Here is a 19,573-nt window from a genome sequence, read left to right as displayed (position 1 = left end):
TAACATTGTGGCAAGTGGAACATTCTGAAGTGCCCGAAAGAAACAGTTCTGAGGAGAAGTTGTCGACTGAAAGTTGGTGAAGCAATGCCCGACTGACTGGCAAGTGTGGCTTTGAGAAGCCCGCTCATGCCCAAATCCCGCTCCTGGATGCCCAAGCTGACTTCCGTGCCGCCTACCTGTAAGTCCACTCAAAATAGTGCCTCAGGCTGCCCTTTTGTTCCATTACTGGGACTATGACTTTCATCCCTGAGCTGCACTGGAGAGCAGAGCACGATTGGGTGCTGACCCGAGGTGATCAGGGAAGAGTCATCACCTCAGGGCACCTGGTTTGAAACAACCTGCGGGCAGGAGTCCCAGAATCAAGAGTACACTAGTAACTGGGTTTAAGTGCAAACTGTACAGTACAGGATGTCACTTTATATTTGGGCATTACCCTTAATTTTTAATTCTCCAACTCATTACTTCCTCCTCAATTTCCACATTGCTGGGTGGTGTCCGACTGTGTTCCCTGAATTATGGACAAAGCCCATCTAACCCCTCATTGGATCCAAGACCCAAATGAACTATGGGATTTGCAGCCCTAGGAAAGGAATGCAGAATGTAAGTCTGTGCTTTACCAGAAATGGTGGAAGGTGCGAGTTATCCAGAGCCACTGCCCTATTTATCAACCTTGTATACATTTCTTTATAGTTGTGCTCTACCTTGTTTCTTGTTCATTGTTGTTTTAAACAAAACATTTAAATAAGAAAAGATTGCAAACCATCATACTGTGTGAGAGTATTTGAGTCACTCAGGCTTGCACAGGGGCTTGCGAACCCCTTAACACTCCAAACAGAGGCAAACCATTCACTGACGCAGGAGTTTCTCAATTTACAAATAGGATTTAGGCGGTATATCACAATTGGTAACAATGGTTCTGCTTCTGCACAGGTGCAACGCAATAGCACATCCATCTCCATCTAGAGACCACACAGGAAGAAGGGGAAAAGGGTTGCATGTATATAATGTTTTGAGGTTAGGATGAGACCCTTTTGCACGGCATCATGCATAAAAATTGTTGTGCAATAGAGCAGTGGTGCTTGTGTCAAATATTGCGCCATTCTGTCTTGAGAAATTAAGAATTAGGTTTTCTGAATGCTGGATTGATTGTGATGAATTGAGAACTGAATGCTGAAATCTTGCAGTGTGATAAAGAATGTATCTCATAACATGCACCATACAAATGGTTGCACACAATCACTCATTCAAAAAAGAGAGCGGACAAATACAAACTACAACCTATATCCTAGCATATGCCACTTAGAGATACGGCACACATGTGACATATAAGAAAGACTAAAAACAAAGTTCACGACACTGTTCAGAAAAAGCAAAGAAACGAACCATCATTATTTAGAAAAAAACACCACAAAAGCATAGCCACCAATAAAGAGCGCTCAGGATAGGAAGTAATAGCATTATCACAGGTTAGAGACACAGAAAAAGTCAAAGCACATAAACCAGCATCAACAGACCATTGTCAATGTTCATACATTCGGACTTTCTGTTGTACTATTACTACCACCAATGCACTTCACCCGCGATCTGCTAATTAAGCATTGGGAATTAAAACACAGTTCCTTAAACGCATATAAAACTATACAGGTACTGTCTTTACCTGGCCTGGCATATACACAAGGAGCATGAGGAATATTGTGTCTGTAAAAAAAATCATGGAAAAAAGACAGGGAGATGGTGCAAGGAAGCATATTGGGAATTATCACTTACCAAGCCATGCAAAATACAGAGCAATCTTCTCTCCAAAGTACTTGCGGACGTGATCCAGGGGTTGGTACTTGTTCCATTTACCCCACTTAGCCCAATAACGGAATAGAATCTGGCGATAAGTCAGGGTGTGGATAGGAGTGGAACCAGATGGAATATCATAGGATCCCTGCAGAGATGAAAAGAAGACAAATTGCAAGAGACTGAGTTACTGAGGGAAAGATATTAGACTGAGATGAGAAGTTAGTAAGTGAAGGATGTCATATTACTTTCTGGAGTACACCAGCGTGCACCGCTTGCCATGGTGATGAGGGCGCGACACTCGTTGTGCATTCAGGTCAAGGACAGGGCATGCATCGGAGGATCCTTTCCTCCGATGCGTTCCTATGAAGGGGCCCCTGAGGGAAACTCGGATGTGGAAACAAGGCACAATCACCACACACAAACTGATACACCAGACAGGAGGTTGTATCCCCAAGATCTAGGGTTTATTGCAAAACAAATAGTCCCAGTTGGCCAAATGGTCCCACGCCCTGCGATGTGTGTCTAACAGACCTCGGGGGACACAAAAGAGTGAAAATTGTACATCAGTTACATATATACAAAATGAGCATCTTATAATCAGTTATGACACATTCGATGCCGCCCCTAATTCAGTCCCTTTTAATTGGAGGCGATGATTGACCATGGTGACGAATATGACACCTCAGACCACCATATTTAGTAACAGTTTGCAATCTCGAATTTACAGACACCATTCTTTATTTGATAGAACACAGCACTTCTGTTTTCATGGGTAAGCTGCGAGTAGGGGACTGGCACATTCCAGGCTTCACTATCTCCTGGTTTCGATTCACGGTCTAGAGGTCAGCTTGCTCCCTGGGGCCTCACAGTGCTCAGAAAGGGGGGCCGTAAGAAGAGCATAATTCAAACCTTTTAATATTAGTTTTGTACATTGCTATTTAAAAAAAAAAAGATTTTTATTGATTTTAACATGAAGAAGCATTAATCAATTTTGTTAACAATTAAGACCATTTTGTACAAACCAAGAACCCTCATACCTCCACAATATCTCAATGTTTCCCATATTTGACATAGAATAACAGCGTAGAGTATAGATTCTGTGATGCAATATGTCTTCAGTTGATTAGTCAGGGGTACTGAGAGAGAAACTGGGGGAGAAAGTATAAAGAAGAGAAGAAAAGAAGAAAAGAGAAGGAAAAAAAAGGGGGGTTAAGATCGTTGGGTCAGTTAAGTGCATTGGGTCAGTTATCTCTCATTTAACCAGAAGCATGAATTCATTAACAATATCAAGTATTAAGAGTCCACAACAGGGCTACCATTATTGCTCATTCTCTGTCAAAAGTGTGTAAGTGCAAGGTCAACAAATCTACTGGTAAATCAGGAATTCATGAAATGCTTCAAGAGCTGCGGCTGAAAGTACATGTGTTCTTTGTCTGAGACAAGTCCATAAAGGGGCGCCAAATCTTCCGGAATCTCGAGAGCTTTCCCTCCAGCATTGCTGTAAGTTTCTCCAGACCCAACAATTTCCACAATTTTATCCACCAGTAGGCTATCTGTGGGCCCTCTATCGTTTTCCAGAAGCGGGCTCTGGTAATGCGAGCAGCCACCAGCAAATGCGAAATCAGGATTGCTTTATGCCCTGACATGGGGAAAGACCCATCTTCCGGGGCATCCCCCAGTAGAAACACCCTCGGGTCCATGGGGATCCAAGAGCCTGTGATTTCCTTGATTCTAGATCTCACTTCCAGCCAGTATGACTGAATGATTTGACAGTGTCACCACATATGTGCCATATCCCCTCGCTCACCACACCCATGCCAACATGTATCCGAATATTCCGGATTAATGGAGTGGAGTCTGCTTGGGGGAGCGGAGGGAGGGGGGGGGGGGGGAGTACCACCTGAAACAAATCTTGATGGCATTCTCTTTCACCAGAGCACAGCAGGAACAGGTCTGAGTTTGGTGCCAGATTTGCTGGATTCTGGACAGTTCTCTCTCCCAAGCTTTCATATATGGAAGTTTCTCATCTATTGAGGCTTTCTCTAAAAGTCTATAACACAGCGAAATTTTGTGGGATTGCTGACCTTCTAGAATTTTAAGTTCAATTCCCAGGGGGGCCCTTCTAACTGCTCTACGGGTGTCCCTATTAGTGATCCAGTGGTGTAGTTGTATATATCGAAAGCGTTCCGTTTCTGGGAGATCAAACTTTTCCTTGCAGTCCTGGAAAGTTAAAGGTTCTTGATCGGCATATAGATCTCTCAGACACCAGATTCCGAACATTATGGGTGTGAGGCCAGGGGTGAATGCCGGGTTCTGAGTGATAGGGGAAAGCGGTCCTAGCCCCAAGGGGATGCCCCTCTGCGATTGCGCTTTATCCCAGTTCAATAAAGTGGACAAAGTGGTTGGCAATATTCCACCCCGGTAATTAGGCGCCTCTTTCTGAAGAAATGGAAAGTGAGCCAGAGGGAGGGAGGCAGCCGCTTGCTCAATCTGAAACCATTTAGGAGGGTCCGGGGAATTTCCCCAAGAGAGCATTATGGCTACTTGTGCAGCTCTGTAATAACGTGGTATCAAAGGGAGGCCTAAGCCCCCTAACATCTTTCCCCTTGTCAAGAGTTTACCAGGAATGCAGGGTTTCTTCTTCTTCCAGAGGAACCGGTATATTTCCTTTTGAAGGTTTATGAGTTTGAATTCAGGGATGACAATTGTTAAAGAATGGAATGCATATAGCAACTTTGGAAGAAGTGTCATCTTAACTGCATTAATACGGCCTAACCATGAAATTTCCTGGGAGTCCCATCAATGTAACCACTCTCTTAGTTATTTAAATAAGGGGGGAATGTTCGCCTTGTAAAGGCCCGCATACGTTGGAGTCAGCCTTACCCCTAGATACAGAATCTCCGTTGAGAACCAGTGAAAGTTTGTCATTGTTCGCATCTCCTCTAGTCTATCAGCGTCTTCCGACAGGGGCATGACCACCGATTTGGCTGGGTTTACCTTGAAACCTGATATTATGGCAAACCGGTTTAAGAGATCCAAGAGGGGCGGGGAGTGTGTGAGGGGCATTTTGTGGGATTTTCCTTCTATCTCAAAACCCAGAATATCTGGGTTCAGTCTGACGTGTGGAGCAAAAGGCTCCATTGCTAGGGTGAAAATTAATGGGGACAGAGGACAGTCCTGTCTAGTGCCCTTGGCTAACCTAATTAGCGGAGTCCAGTTTTTGTTAACTTTGATTTTGGTCGAGGGAATTTGAAAATTTGAGAATATTAACCTGGAAAATTCCAGACCAAATCCGAATCCCTCTAGCACTAATTCCAGGTACCCCCAAGATATACTATTAAATGCTCTATGAGCATCCAGGGACAACAGGGACAGGTTACCTGGGATCTTCGGTGCAAGGGCAACTAGGTTAATGGCTCGGCGTCCATTATCGTAGGTGGACCGATTCTTTATAAAGCCCATCTGATCATTATTTATCAAAGACGGGAGAACCGGGCATAAGCAATTCGCTATTATTTTCCCCAACAATTTCGCGTCTGTATTTAATAAAGCAATCGGCCTACAAGAGGAACAGTCTGTTGGATCCTTCACAGGTTTCAGAACCAACGTCGTAGCGGATTCTGCCATGGATGCTGTGACCACTCCCGCCCTCCATACTGAGTTAAATAGTTTAGTTAAATGGGGGTCTAGCTCCTCCCGTAAGGTCTTATGAAACCTGTTTGTAAAGCCATCTGGCCCCGGGGCCTTACCCAGTGGGAGGGAGTGGATTGCTCTATCCGTCTCCTCCATGGTTATCGGGGCCTCCAAACATTCACGAAACTCCGGGGATATCTGTGGGAGATCAGCCCTCTGAATAAATTCTCTAGCTAACTGTGGATCAGTTACATGTGGTGCGGAATCAGAAAAAAAGACAATATTACGGCTGTTACACCGAGCAAAGGAAAATACACCGACACGGGCTTATAAAGATTCCCAGAATCTTTATTACAAAACTGAACAGTATTCAACAAAGTACACAAATAGCTATTTGGCCATCAATACATCACAGAGACCACCAGCAGGGTTCAATATGAGCAGTGAGGGAATGTCCTAGCTGGACATCAACGCATTTATACAATTTGTAAAATGATGTCCAGCCCCCTTACAGGTTAATCATGCACTGGGCTAGGGTCACGCCAGGTTCACTTTCCTAATTTACATATCTCATGCTTGTGGTTTACTTTTTCAATACATTTACTAACACACTCCATTATTCTTCAATTTAACATTTACACTCTTTATATATTGCCTTAATGCAGACCAAACAATGTTTCGCATATTATATTCGGATAGCATTACTGTTCTTGTTTACTTGTAGTTTAACATTGCTAATTCAAGTAATCCCCTGCTCCCGAGGTCAACAAAGGACAAGGTCTACATGACCCTAACATGTAGCCTGAGGGCAGGTTTGACATTAACTCCCCTATAGAGGTTGGAGAGGTTAAGGCAAGAACAAGGACACCCGAGACGGCCATTTTAGATTACAGGGTGACTTTGTAAAAAAACCCAAAATGGCGGTTTCTAACCTAAAATGGAGGCTTGATTCAAGATGGCGGCTTACATCAATTTCTAAGGTCAAGACCTTGCCGCAGAGAGTTATTCGCGTACAATTTTTAAGCAACTTGGCGTAGGCCAATATACATACAAATCGTTTGTAATAAGAGGCATGATTTAGTATCCGGTTTGACAAACCCTCCTTTTGGCCTATGCCAAGTGCTAATACTATTTCTGATTTGATTGCAAGTAACTCCATGCGTCATCGTCCAGACACCCCGAATCATTGTCGGACATATCTATTGCCATTAGGTCTGATACCAGAGTTTCCTTCAACACATACTCTTTGGAGAGCTCCTTCGGGGCGTATATTTTATTCCCTAATACTCTTGTTGCTTGCGCGCAACATCCCCCTAATACTGAGCATATACCAGGGAGACACTGTATACAACAACAAAGAAACAGAAAACCTCCCAAGATAATCAGTAGGGCCGAGAACAACTTCCATCCCCATGACCGTAGGAGGTCCCAAAACCATGTACCAAGTTCCCAATTTCCCTCAGGAACATGTACTTCTGAACTAAGAACATGTAGATTTTGGATCGCCCTAAAGATCGTTGGAGAGGGGTCTGGAACGTAAACGCAGCAAGCGGACCCCACTAATTTACATACTACTCCTCGCTCTGCCAGGATGACATCTAATGCCATCCGGTTCTGAAGAGCCACTAATCTTATCGCTCTCTGCTCTAACGTCATATTATAGAGTATGTCAGTGGTCCGATTGATGGTTCTCTCCAATACCCTCGCTAGTCCCCTAATATCTTCTGAATTCGTAATTTGCCCAAAAAATGGTACAAAAGATTTAATAATATCTCCTAAGGTTTGCGCTGTAGTATCCCCTTTTACACCTCGTCGTGGACGAGACTTTGATATCTCTGTAGTACTGGCAATAAATACCTCAGGTAATAGAATCCCTAAATAACAGGTTCCTTGCCAATCCCTGGGCAACCATGGAAATGCCACATTACTGCAAACAAAATAGACAGGTTCGCCTACGTGCAGAGGTCTGTTTTCACTAGTCAAATTCGCAACGTTGGCGCACTTTCTAAAATTACCCATTGACCGTGTTCCATTCCTCTGTATGCAGAAGGATACTGAATCGGGGCTGTGATTAACAGAATAAGATGGAGGCGTGGCATTTTTATTGCCTATAGGAGCCATTTTGAAAGAGATTAAAGACTGAAAAGGACGAGACAATCTATCAGAGGGCCAAACAGAAGCCACGTTTGGCTTACTTCTATTTGCAAAAAGTGAGCATCCCAGGGGCATTAAAACATTCTTTTCAAAACTATTTAAATTTGTACCATCAAAGTTCCCTGAGATGCAGGCGTTAAGGGTTAACGCCACCGTTAACCCTTAACGCCTGATTCCCACCTTAACGCCTGCTTTTTGCAGGCGTTAAGTTCCATGGTGCTAAGGCACCTTGGTGCTAATTACGGCACCGTAATTTACGGTGCCGTAATTAGCGCCTTCCCCACTCCCATTATGCCCTATGGGGCAAAAATGGGAATGGGGAAGGGAAAATGGGAAATGGGGATTTACCGCCCCACTCACCTTGTAATGGGGCGGTAAATCCGCAATCCACCATGGTGTAAACGGAGTTTACACCATGGTGGTAAAGTTGGTGCACTTAGCACCTCAGTTGTAATGATTCCATCGACCAAAAAATAGTGCTCTAAGAGAAGCGTACCAGGCAGTTGTCAGGGGCAAAGGGTAAATATACCAACGTAGCCCCTTATCCCCATGTTGCGGTAGATGTGTACAAATCCAGCAATTGGTCTTATTAAAAATTGCATGAGTGGCATTCATTATTAACAAAAGGGTATTATTCTGATAATTCCGTCTATGCAAAGAATCTCTAGGCGACAAAGTATGCAATTGCACAGAAGGAGTGGGAATCACAGATACATTTTCAATAGATAAAAAGTCCTCTAACGGATATGCTTCTTCCAGATACCATAACCCAAACCCAAAAGTCATTACAAATCCAGTAATTAGTACGAGGAGGCAACAATACACTTTGGGGGTCCCCTTACATTCTTGATCATTGTCTCTGCTAGTCACATTTTTATCTAAAAGTTCAGTACGAGCGGTAGCGGGTGCAGGCATCGTAGTCTTCAATCGAAAAACACCAATTGTTTGTTTTCTGGCGACTCCAGTCACGCGTCTTCTTAATGTCTTTCCCACAACCCTTAGCCAACAGAATCTTTCCGTACAATCGGACCAAAAAGACAAGCCCTCAAATTATTTTTTTTTCAGTCGCACAGTCAGACCATGCTGTACATTTATTTCCTTGGGCGCAAATTATATTTTGCAGTTTCTGGTGGGAACAAAGTGTCGTCACTTCCTCCTGGAAGTGGCGAACGGACGGAAATGGGATCAAGAAAGGATTGATCCGGAAGTTCCACTGTTGGGGAGTGCGGAGACAAGATGGCCGTTTTGTCCGGCCTTGCGGATTCTGAAGCGGTCTCCGATTATCCCTTTTCGGTTGTTGCTGTTTCAGGCACGCGAGTTACAGCAGTGGGAAGAGATTCTGTATCTTCTGTATCGTATGGCACGGGCTGTGGGATCTGTTTGGTGTGCATCGCATGGATCCAGTGTTTACGACCTGCTACCCGCACGGCAGTCTGGGTGACTAGCAGGACTTGGTAGGGACCCCTCCACCGAGGTGCAAGGCAAGATGACCTCTCAAAAATCTTCGTGAGGATCCAGTCCCCCGGTCGTAGACTGTGACCGGGGCCCTCGTAGTGTACAGGTAATGCCTCTCGCACCTGGTGATAAATTGAAAACAGATTTTTAGTCAACTGGTTCCAGTAGTCTGAAAGAAGCACATTTTCTATATCCCATAATGAGCGACTTTTTGGCATACCCCAAATATTAGCAGGTCTCCCCATTACTACCTCAAAGGGAGAGAGCCCAGTCTTAGTTTGAGGGGTCGTTCTCATCGATAGTAACACGATCGGTAAGGCGTCCGGCCATTTTAGCTTGGTGCCAGCACACGTCTTAGCGAGTTTGTTCTTTATAATGCCATTGTGCCTTTAACTAATCCGGCATCTGGCCATGTCTAGCTGAATGGAACCGCTTGTCAATCTGTAATCCTTTGCACATTTGCAGGATTACAGTGGCAATAAAGTGTGGCCCATTATCAGACCAGATGACTCTCGGCAGCCCGAACCTAGGAAATAACTCTTTGAACAGAGTTTTTGCCGTGGTTATGGCCGTTGCATCTTTAACCGGGAAGGCCTCAACCCACTTACTAAAGGCGCAAATAAGAACCAATACATATTTAAGATTGTTACACCGTTCCATTTCAATAAAATCAAAGTGAATAACCTCAAACGGGACAGAAGGTGGAGCAAAACTTCCTCTAGGAGTCGAGGTACCTTTCCCTACATTGTGCTGCAAGCAAACCATGCAGCTCTGGACAAAACGCTCCGCAATTTTGAAAATCTTATCATTGGCCCATACACTGTGTAGTATTTTTGTTAACGTCCACGCACACAAATGCGTCGGACCATGAGCCATAATAACCATCATTGTAATGTAGGCGACAGGGAGTAACCATTTCCCTTCAACATGGTCTACCCAACACCCATCATCATGCAATCTTCCTGCACCCTCGATCCATCTCTTAGTTTCCTCTATGGTAGCATCTGCTTGAATATCTTTTACAACATCGATACTTTCTCCCAAAGTGCAAACATTTACAACTTCTTTTACAGCATACATTTCTGAACTGAAATCAGTGGCAGTCTGTTTAGCTATCTGATCGGCGAAGGCATTCCCCTTTCCTACATCAACTGTAACTTTTTGATGTGCAGAACTTTTTATGATAGCTAACTGAACAGGGAGTGCAAGTGCTGAAAGCAATCCCACTATTAAAGTGCCATGTTGGATTTCTGTTCCGTGCGAGGTTAAGAAACCTCGTTCTTTCCAAAGTCTACCGAAACTGTGGGCCACCCCAAAGGCATACTGACTGTCAGTATATATATTCACTGTACGCCCTTCAGAAAGCTCACAAGCTCGAGTTAACGCTATAATTTCTGCGGCCTGCGCAGAGTTATGCATAATTCTTTTAGTTTCCACAACCATGCTTAAAACAAGAGCCATCACAAAATACCTCTCCTTGAGGGCTATTCAAAGGCGTCTTTCAAATTGATTCTGCCTTTAATCTCTTGTTCTGTCATATAAAGGCAATCGTGTGACGTATCGTCATCATCAATAATATTTTGTGAGACAGGTAAAAGTTCAGCCGGATTTAATACGCAACACCTCTGAATTTGAATGTGGGGAGCAAACAAGATCAGTTCATATCTTGTCAATCGTGCAGAGGTGAGGTGTTGCGTTTGAGTTCTATTCAATAGAATATCTACAGAGTGAGGTACCTTTAGGGTTAACACATGACCCAGGACCATTCCCTCACTCTGTTTTACAGACGCAGCAGCAACAGCGCGCAAACATCTTGGCAAAGCGCATGCTACAGGATCAAGGGCGGAGGAATAGTAGCCTATTCTTCCCTCCATGTTCCTGCGTTAACACAGCCAAAGCACATCCATCACCTTCATGCACAAACAATACAAAGGCCTTATCATAATTCAGAGTTCCTAAAACCGGCGCCAAACACAGCACGGATTTGAGCAAATCGAATGCTGTCTGGTGTTCCAAGGTCCATGGCAATGGCAAAGAAATGCCCTTCTTTGTCAAAGCCAGCATTGGTTTAATCGTTAACGAAAAATTTGGGATCCACAATCTACAATAAGAAGCCATACCTATCAAGGCTCTAACTTCCTTTTGCGTATTTGGGACAGGCATACCAGAAATGGTCTTTATTCATTCAGGTGTCAACCTTCTTCCCTCCTTTGACAGGAGATAGCCTAAATGGGCGACCTCCTGGCAACAATATTGGAATTTCTTAAGTGAAGCTTTGTGGCCATGTTTTGCTAGATGACAAAGCAACAACACAGTGCCTTCTTTACAGGCACTCTCAGAATCAGCAGCCAAGATGAGGTCATCTACGTACTGTAGTAACGTGCAAGTAGTAGGCAACTCGAGGGTATCAAGCTGCTCTTTCAATGCCCTACTATAAATACTTGGACTCTCAGTGTACCCTTGTGGTGCACGAGTGAATGTAAACGAGCATCCACCTAGGGAAAACGCAAACAAATACCTACTATCCTTGTGTATAGGAATACTGAAAAACGCATATTTATGATCAACAATGCTAAAGTGTGTGGCAGAAGCCGGAATCATGGTTAATATCATTGTAACATCAGGCACAATAGGAAATATAGGAGCCACAATTTTGTTAATAGCGCGTAAATCAATTATAAAACGAAAGGGAATCGCATTATCACCTTTTTTGTATACTGGCAAAATGGGGCTGTTACATATGCTACCCGTAATCTCCTCAATTACTCCACAATGTACAAAATCAGAAACTATACATTTCAAAGCCTGTTCGCCTTCAACTGAGATCTTATATTGCGGGATATGAGGCAATTTTACTCCATGTTTCAAAATAATTTTAACAGGTTCAATTTGGAGAATGTCCATATCATGATCATCATGATCATCAATTGCCCATAAGCATTCTGGAACATTACTAAATTCTGGCGGTAAAGGTCGAGTCAAAAACTGAGAGGCGAGTGATTGCTGAGGTGAAATTGTTAGCTGAATTCCATCCGGAGAACAATGAATTACTGCGTGTAATGCCTTCAACAAATTTAGCCCCAGCAAGTTCTCCCCACAGTTTGTGGTAAGTAAAAATGGACACTGTTCCGTGAAGGGACCCAGTGTTATCGGTACCGGCAAAGAGACCGGACAAACTACAGATGTGCCTACGGAAACGTTGGATTGCCCTGACAGGGGAAAATTTGGAACCCGTGAATGGTCAATGGAACATTTCTGTGCTCCCGTATCTACTAAAAATAGATGCTTCCTATTTCCCACCGCCATCTCAACGTAGGGGCCTTTCTGATGAACGGGAATAGGTTCCAAATCCTGCTTCGGGCAATCCTAGCGGAACAAAATATTATCAAAAGCAAGTTCTTCAGAGAGGTACGCGGCAGAAGGGTGATCAAAAATGTTTCTATTATCCACATTCGAAACTTGCTTATCCTGTGAAGGAGATTGCTGTGATTCTGGTGCAAACTGACCTCTGCCAGGGCCCCCTGCACCTGGGCGACCTCTGGATCGTCTACCCATGTTCCCAAATGACCTTTGCTGTAAGGTCAGACATTGTGCGCGCCAGTGGCCTTCCTGCCGGCAATAGGCACACTGGTTAATGGTTACCGGAGCCAAGGGCGCACTTCCCTGTGGAATGTACTGAGCTCTAAATTGATTACCCCCTCTAGGGTTTCTAACAATCTGCTGCAATAAAACTTTAGTTTTCAAGTCACCTTTTTTTTCTCAAGTTTCTCTTTTTCAGTGTTTACACCATTTTCATAATACTGAGCCATATGCAATACTTCTGATTGGGACTTCGCCTGCCAAGCACTTTCAGAGGACATAATCTGTAACTGGATGTCAGGCAGCAATCCACGTACAAATTTGTCGACAAACAACCTTTTCCCTGACTCTGTGCCCAAGTCTTGTCCACCGAAATCCGAGAATACCTGCTCGAACCGATTGAAGAAAATCGGTAGCACCCTCAGACTTTCCTTGGACACAGGCCGTAAACTTGTCCCATATGATTCTTTTTTCTGGAACCATAGTTTTCAATTTTACAATAATTCTATTAGGCAAGGTTAATATCACTTGAGGAGGTCGTTCGCCAGCTGGTCTTTCTCTGTCCAGCTACTCATGTTATCCCATGTATCTCCCAACCCAGGTATGTCACCTATCTTCCTAATCTGCTTCCACAAATCAACTGGCAGGATTACGGGAAATAATAGGTCAATATCACTTAGAGTGAATACCGACGACTGTAAGACCGACTCTATTTCTTTATAGAATCCGGTCGGATTTTTTCGTATATCAGGAATAGATTGCTTTATGGTGTTCACTTCCTGTCTTGAAAACGGGACGTGAAGAAACTGTGAAACGTAATGTGCAGGAATTTCTCCGGCTACTATACCTCATGCAGCATCAGCCGCAATCTCAACTTTTGGGACAAATGTCGGAGGGACCTCTCATAGGCAACTGAGAAGTAGGCAGCTCCGAAACGCTTACTAAGCAACAGAGCCAAATCAAGCGCTAAGGCAGTCGAAGAAGTATCAATTGAAAAAGCTCTCTTATAAACACTCAACAATTCTGCGGGACAACAAATCTTTCTTCTTACACACTCATCCTGCAGGTGCTCTACCATCACCTGTATCACTTTCTTTTGCATTTCTAACGTATATTGACTGTATGTGTCATATACTTCATCTGGAGTTATCGACATATCCAAAATCTATCTTATCACGTCCTTTGTACAAATTCGTGCTTCCTCACCTTTTAATTCTCGACGAGGAGAAAACCGTTTCTGTAAATACATAGTACCTAAACTATCACCATCTACTTCCTCATTCTGTAACTCTTCCAACTCCTTCCTATACTCAAAAATCCTCTCAACATGCTCATATACTTTCTCCGCAGTATCTCTGGACAACGCTAAGGCGTTCAAATCCTGTAACCCTTGTGGGAAATCTACATCATTTAGTCTATTCCACATTATACTTAAATGAGTCCCTAATCCTTCGATAAAAACATTTTTCTCAGGAATATCTTTTAAATTTTCGAGTGTGGAAAAAACATCAGCTTGTTCACCCTTCTCCATACAATGTTTAGTCCAAGCAGTCAATTCACTCCTCTTGTCTGGCGACACAGTATTACGAGTCACAACCCTTGGTCTTGCTCCCTAGTCTACTATAAGCGATGCAGGATCACTTGGAAGAGGAAGAGTAGGCACATTCTGAATAACAGGTGAAGGCAAGGGGGCAGGCAAAGGGGCGACGGCTGGAAGAACAACAGGAAGAACAACAGGGAGGACCGGAGGAACTATGGGAGGGGGAACTACAACAGGAAGGGGCAAAGCGCCAGGAGGAGGGACATATGGAGGTGGCACGGAGGCATCAGGCCTTTGTTCATGCAAAAGTTTATTAATCAATTCGTCTGACGTATGAAAATCTTTTGAAGGGTAGATTTTCTGAATGCCCAATTGAAATGCTCTGTCCGTGTTCCTAACTGACTCCAATTGTTTATTTTGATCATATAACCGTGCCTTTTCGACACTCGTCATATGTCGACGCATATGTTTCTCTCTACTCTTTTGTTGCTGCAAAGCTTCTATTTTCCAACTGTGCAACGCGTCAAATGCTGCAGGCCTAGCCTTCTTCTTTACTAATACAGACTCTAAATATTCTATACGAGGGATTTCAAAACTACCATTTGTTGGCCACCGAAGATTAGATTAGATTTCGAAAGTCAAAAATCAATTTGCAAGGGAACCCCAAGCCGTAGCGAACCTTCTGGGACTGGAGCCACGCGCAGACCCTCTGTAGGCGACGGCGGCAAGCCAGAGTATATGGGGAGAGATCTTGAAACAGTTGGACAGACGCACCCCGGAATTGTACAGATTCTGATCTTCTGGCTGCTGTCATAATCTCCTCCTTTTGACGGAAGTAATGGACCCTGGTGAGGACGTCCAGGAGGAGATTTCTCCTTTGTTGGGCAGAGGAATATACCCGGTGGGTTCTGTCCAAAGTTATAGTCTCAGAAGAAGCCAGGCCTAGAAGACTTCGAAACAGATCGCTGAGATAGCTGGGTAGTTCTTGGTCAGAAATTTGGTGAGGAATACCCCGAAGGCGCACATTATTGCGTCTAGATCTATTTTCCAGGTCCGCCTGTTTAGCCCAGATCTTCTCCAGATGGTCTTCAATCACTCGCACCCGTTCTGAGAGCACCTCAGTGTCATGAGTTAGCTTACAAGTAGTATCTTCTAGGTCGTTCACTCTGGTCTCAAGACCACCCAGATGGGGGGTTAATTCTGCCAAAGACCTGGCCAGTGAGTCCTTAGAGGTAGTTATCACTGTTTTGATTTCGTGAGTGATCTCCTGCTTGAAGGCTCTCAGCAGATGTTCGAAGTCTGACTTGGTGAAGGCCATGTCTGCTATAGGGTCTACAGCGGGGGCCGGGTGAATTTCTGCTGATATTGTATGGCCCTGGAACCCGGGAGTCGCCTGGGGTGTCAAAAAAACCTTTATGTCTTGTGCCTGGTCTCTCCTCCTAGCCCCCATTTTGGGCATAGTCGAAGAAAGTAAGACTTCAGATACCTCCAGCCTTCAGAGCAACGTTTGCAGAGCGCAGGGCGTAGAAGAGACTCAAAGTCGTCCAATAGGCCCCCTAGGAGGTAACAGGGGCCAAGCACAACCGCCCCAAACGCGGCCAAGATAGGATCCAGCGCTGGAGCGAAGCAAAGCAGGGCCGCAATGAATTCAGGCCGCTCCCGCGGATAGGGTCCAGGAAACCCGGTAGCCCCGTGGGCCTCTCCGCACCCCAGGCCACCACGAGCGGAAGCCCGACTCCGCACTCCCAGGCCACCACCCCCGATGCAGCAGAAGCGGCTTGTCCCCCGTCCCAGCAGGCGGGCGACTCACCCTGGGCTCCAAAGCTGCATGCCCCGTCACCACGGCCTCCAGTCTTCACAGAACTCCGGCTCCCTCCACATCAGCCAAGGGACGGGAGCGCCCGCTCCAGAACCGCATGCAATTACGCGAGAGGCGCCCGCAGGTCCCAGCCACCTCGCCAAGCAAAGGGGGAGGGCTCCACTCCCAGATCCACTGATCACTATCTAGATCCAGGGGTCCTCAATGCTCCCAGGTCCAAAGAGCTCGGAGGACTCCAAGCCAAGCCACCGGGGGCTCGTGGCCAATATGTAGGTGCACAGCTCGCCTCCAGCACCCTCCGTCACCCAGCCCTCCGAGTCCGCCACAGGATTCACCTCGTTCTTCCCCCGGGGTCCGCGCTACGATGGCTGGAGGGCGGGAAGAGTCTCCTTCCCGCCTAGGGGATCCGGCAGAGGGGATCAGGCAGGTAAACGCAGCTCCCGCGGCCAACGGAGCCCCCAGGCTCCCCCGCTGCACTTGCAATCTACGGTTGCGCCGTTCGATGGCTTTTCGGCGAGGGACAGGGGGAGTCTCAGGCTCCCTTCAAGCTGAGACTGCAACCGGCAATCGCAATCCCGGGTACTGAGACCTCCCCCGGCCGTTGGTTGGAAAGGCGGGCTTTGCCATCTTGGCTTCAGCAGTCACCGGGAGCTCCAGCCTGCATCAGCTACATTTCTTGCCTCTGCACTCCGTTTTGTGTCGGGACCTCAGGCTATAGAATCCCACCAGATACAGCCCTCGTTCTCGTGTAGCTGGGTTCAACACAAGGTGCAAAAAATGCTAAAATAACATTATTATTAAGGGGGCCCGTTGGCGGAGCTCACAGCAGGTATGTCCTCATCGTCTACTGCCTAGCCACGCCCCCTACATTGCTATTCTTTTAAGGAGACTCCCTGGCATCCTTTTACTGATTAAAATGCCTTGCTCCTTGCCTTCAAGGATATGTGAGGGAGGGAACCAGGCATTTCTGTCTGGCTCTCCAGCGTAATGTTTCAACATGTCTTTAGTAACCTTGGATCATTGAAGCGAAATAATATCTACAGCAAAGCAGTTTTACATGAGGCAAAGTGGCAACGTTAGAGAGAGCAGAGAGAGAAAACAAAATGGCGATTCTGGTCATCTTAAAATGGCCGCACTCTAACACTTTAAATGAGGCAGTTGGTCTTCAGCCAACCAATTATCATGCATTACCTTCAGTTCGAGGGGTGTCAAGTTTTTCTAGACTAACAAACCCTCCTCTTGGCCGTATGCCAAACGCCTCATCCATACATTACATCTTCTTCCGACCAAGTGTTTAGATTAGACTCGGTATCTGATTCGAACTCTAACTCACATTCACTCATTGTCTCCTCCTCCTTATTATTTTCAATATCGATTGCCATGAATTCTTTAATGGTTTCGGATTCATTACTATTGTGAGTGTTTTGACTAATTTCAGTGCAGACTATGTGGAGACAATGTATGCAACAACAACATGTCACGAATATTCCCAGAATTGCTACTAAAATTGCAAATAGCTTCCATCCCCAGGACTGCACACTTCCCAGAACCAGGAGCTTATGTTCAATTCCCAGCCTCCTTCAGGGGGGTGAAGATCAGAGCTTAATACATGCAATTTTCTTATCGCTTTGAAAATCGTGGGGGAGGAGTCACTTACAAATACGCAACACGCTGATCCCACAATTTTGCAAACACTGTCACGATCAACTAAGATTATATCAAGGGCCATTCTATTCTGTAGTGACATCAACCTAATTCCTTTTTCCTCAAGAGTCATGTTATATAATATGTCCGTTGTTCCATTTATTGTCTCTTCTAATATTCTGGACAGTTGTTTTATATTATAAGAGTTTATTGCTTAGCCCCAAAATGGTATAAATGATTTTGCTATATCTTCTACAATCAACCCGTCCTCAATATTCCGGCGAGGTTGTGACCTGGTCAATTTGGCTAAAGCTGCTGTTTTTGAAAGAAACACCCCAGGAAATAGAAAACCTAAATAACAAGTACCTCCCCAATTTCTAGGTAACCAAGGATATGCTTTTTCCCCACATATAAAGTACACAGGATCTCCCACATATATTGGTTCCACTTCTTTATCAAGGAATGCTATATTTTTGCATCTAGTGAATGTCCCCCCACCTGAAAAGAGCCTTTTTTCTGTAAACAAAAAGGGACAGAACGTGGATTATAATTTACTGTATAGGAAGGGGGCTTTGCATCCTTGTTTCCTTCTGGGTTCATATGAAACGTGATCACAGATGATTTATAGGGCACAGACAATCTATCCTGTGGCATTATTGCTGGCGTAATTAATCGTGTTTTATGGAATATGGAGCAACCCACCGGTTTCATAATCACTTCCTCGAATTCATTCATGTTTGTTTTGTCTAGTTGACCAGTTTCACTTCTGTTCCATTTCCCATAATATAAGGCACTCAGAGAGGCATAGCATGCAGAAGTCAATGGCAGGGGCTATACATACCATCCTATTCCCTTACCACCATGCTGGGGCAAGTGGGCACAAACCCAACAGTTGTTTCTTCTTAGTATTGAGTGTGTCATGTTCATTATCAATAGTAATGTGTTCCCATACCCTTCCCTATGTCTCTCTTCCATTGGGCACAAGGTATAGGAAATCACATGAACTGGGCTTTCCGTCGTGGAATTGTTCACAATAGGCAAGAGTACCTCTAGAGGGTGCATTTCCTCCAGGTACCATAATACTGATATGGTCAATATTGGGGCTAGTATACTCATTATACACATTATTATTGTTAGACCCAGCATACAATTATTTCGACTATGTCCTTTTTTCACCTTTCTATGTACTGCGTTTAACTCATTATCAGCATTGGTGCAGGAGGGGACGTTTGCTGGTTCCGGCATCTTCTCTCGTCGTCCTTCCGCCGTGCTCGTTGTGGATATCTCCTGTCGATGCACTTCTTGGAATGTTAGAGAGTTCGATAAATGTCTACAGTCTTTCCATGCCAGTTCTTATCAGCCTGGATTGCTTAGTCGCTTGGCAAGATCTCCGTGCATTCGCACATTGCTCTAGAGTTTCAGAGCAGTTGCCTTTGTACCATGTGCGCCCCGCTTGTCCGCTCGGGTTCCGGACACATGGATTTAGCACCGAGGAGTTGCGTTTGTTGAGCTGTCTGGCTTGCACAACCCTCACGCCACTCTCCTCTAGGCCTCTGGTTCCTACTTCATCCGAGAATAGGAAAAAGAGGCGATAAAACCACAAAATGATGAAGATGCGATCACTCCTTTTTTCTGCTCCGCAGATTATACCGATTTGCTCCCGGTATCGTGTGATCGACAAATAGTGCAGGTGCACTTCCGGTCTCAAGCTTGGAGTCAGCCTGGGGCACAATGGCAGATGATGGGTGCCCAGCCGACGATGCAGGCTGTGGCGCAACGGAAGATGGTGGGCGCCACAGAGGTATGCGCTTGATGTCGGCCAGCAGTGATGCAGAATCTGCTGGACAACGTCGGGACACTGTTTTCCCCTCCTCCTTTATGGCAATCTCATCAGGCTTTGTTTCAGGATCAGGCAGTTTCTGTGGCAAAGAACTGGCAATTATATTTTTTGTTTCTGGAAT

The 19,573-nt window shown here is 45.1% G+C and overlaps 1 protein-coding gene across 2 annotated transcripts in view; it reads right to left on the bottom strand.

Moving 5' to 3' along the window:
• Positions 1-19,573, bottom strand: part of ANO7 (anoctamin 7) — a 1,967,083-nt gene that overhangs the window by 1,161,214 nt on the left and 786,296 nt on the right. For both annotated transcript variants that reach the window (XM_069618104.1, XM_069618105.1), the window contains exon 9: positions 1,768-1,933. In XM_069618104.1, coding sequence (XP_069474205.1) covers positions 1,768-1,933 — 166 coding nt within the window. The remainder of the gene's footprint in view (positions 1-1,767; positions 1,934-19,573) is intronic.

Source organism: Ambystoma mexicanum, chromosome 10 (assembly GCF_040938575.1).
Source record: "Ambystoma mexicanum isolate Mex_15411 chromosome 10, UKY_AmexF1_1, whole genome shotgun sequence".
Taxonomy (NCBI): domain Eukaryota; kingdom Metazoa; phylum Chordata; class Amphibia; order Caudata; family Ambystomatidae; genus Ambystoma; species Ambystoma mexicanum.
The sequence above is the reverse complement of the archived record's forward strand: the minus strand, read 5'-3'. Positions and strand labels throughout refer to the sequence as shown.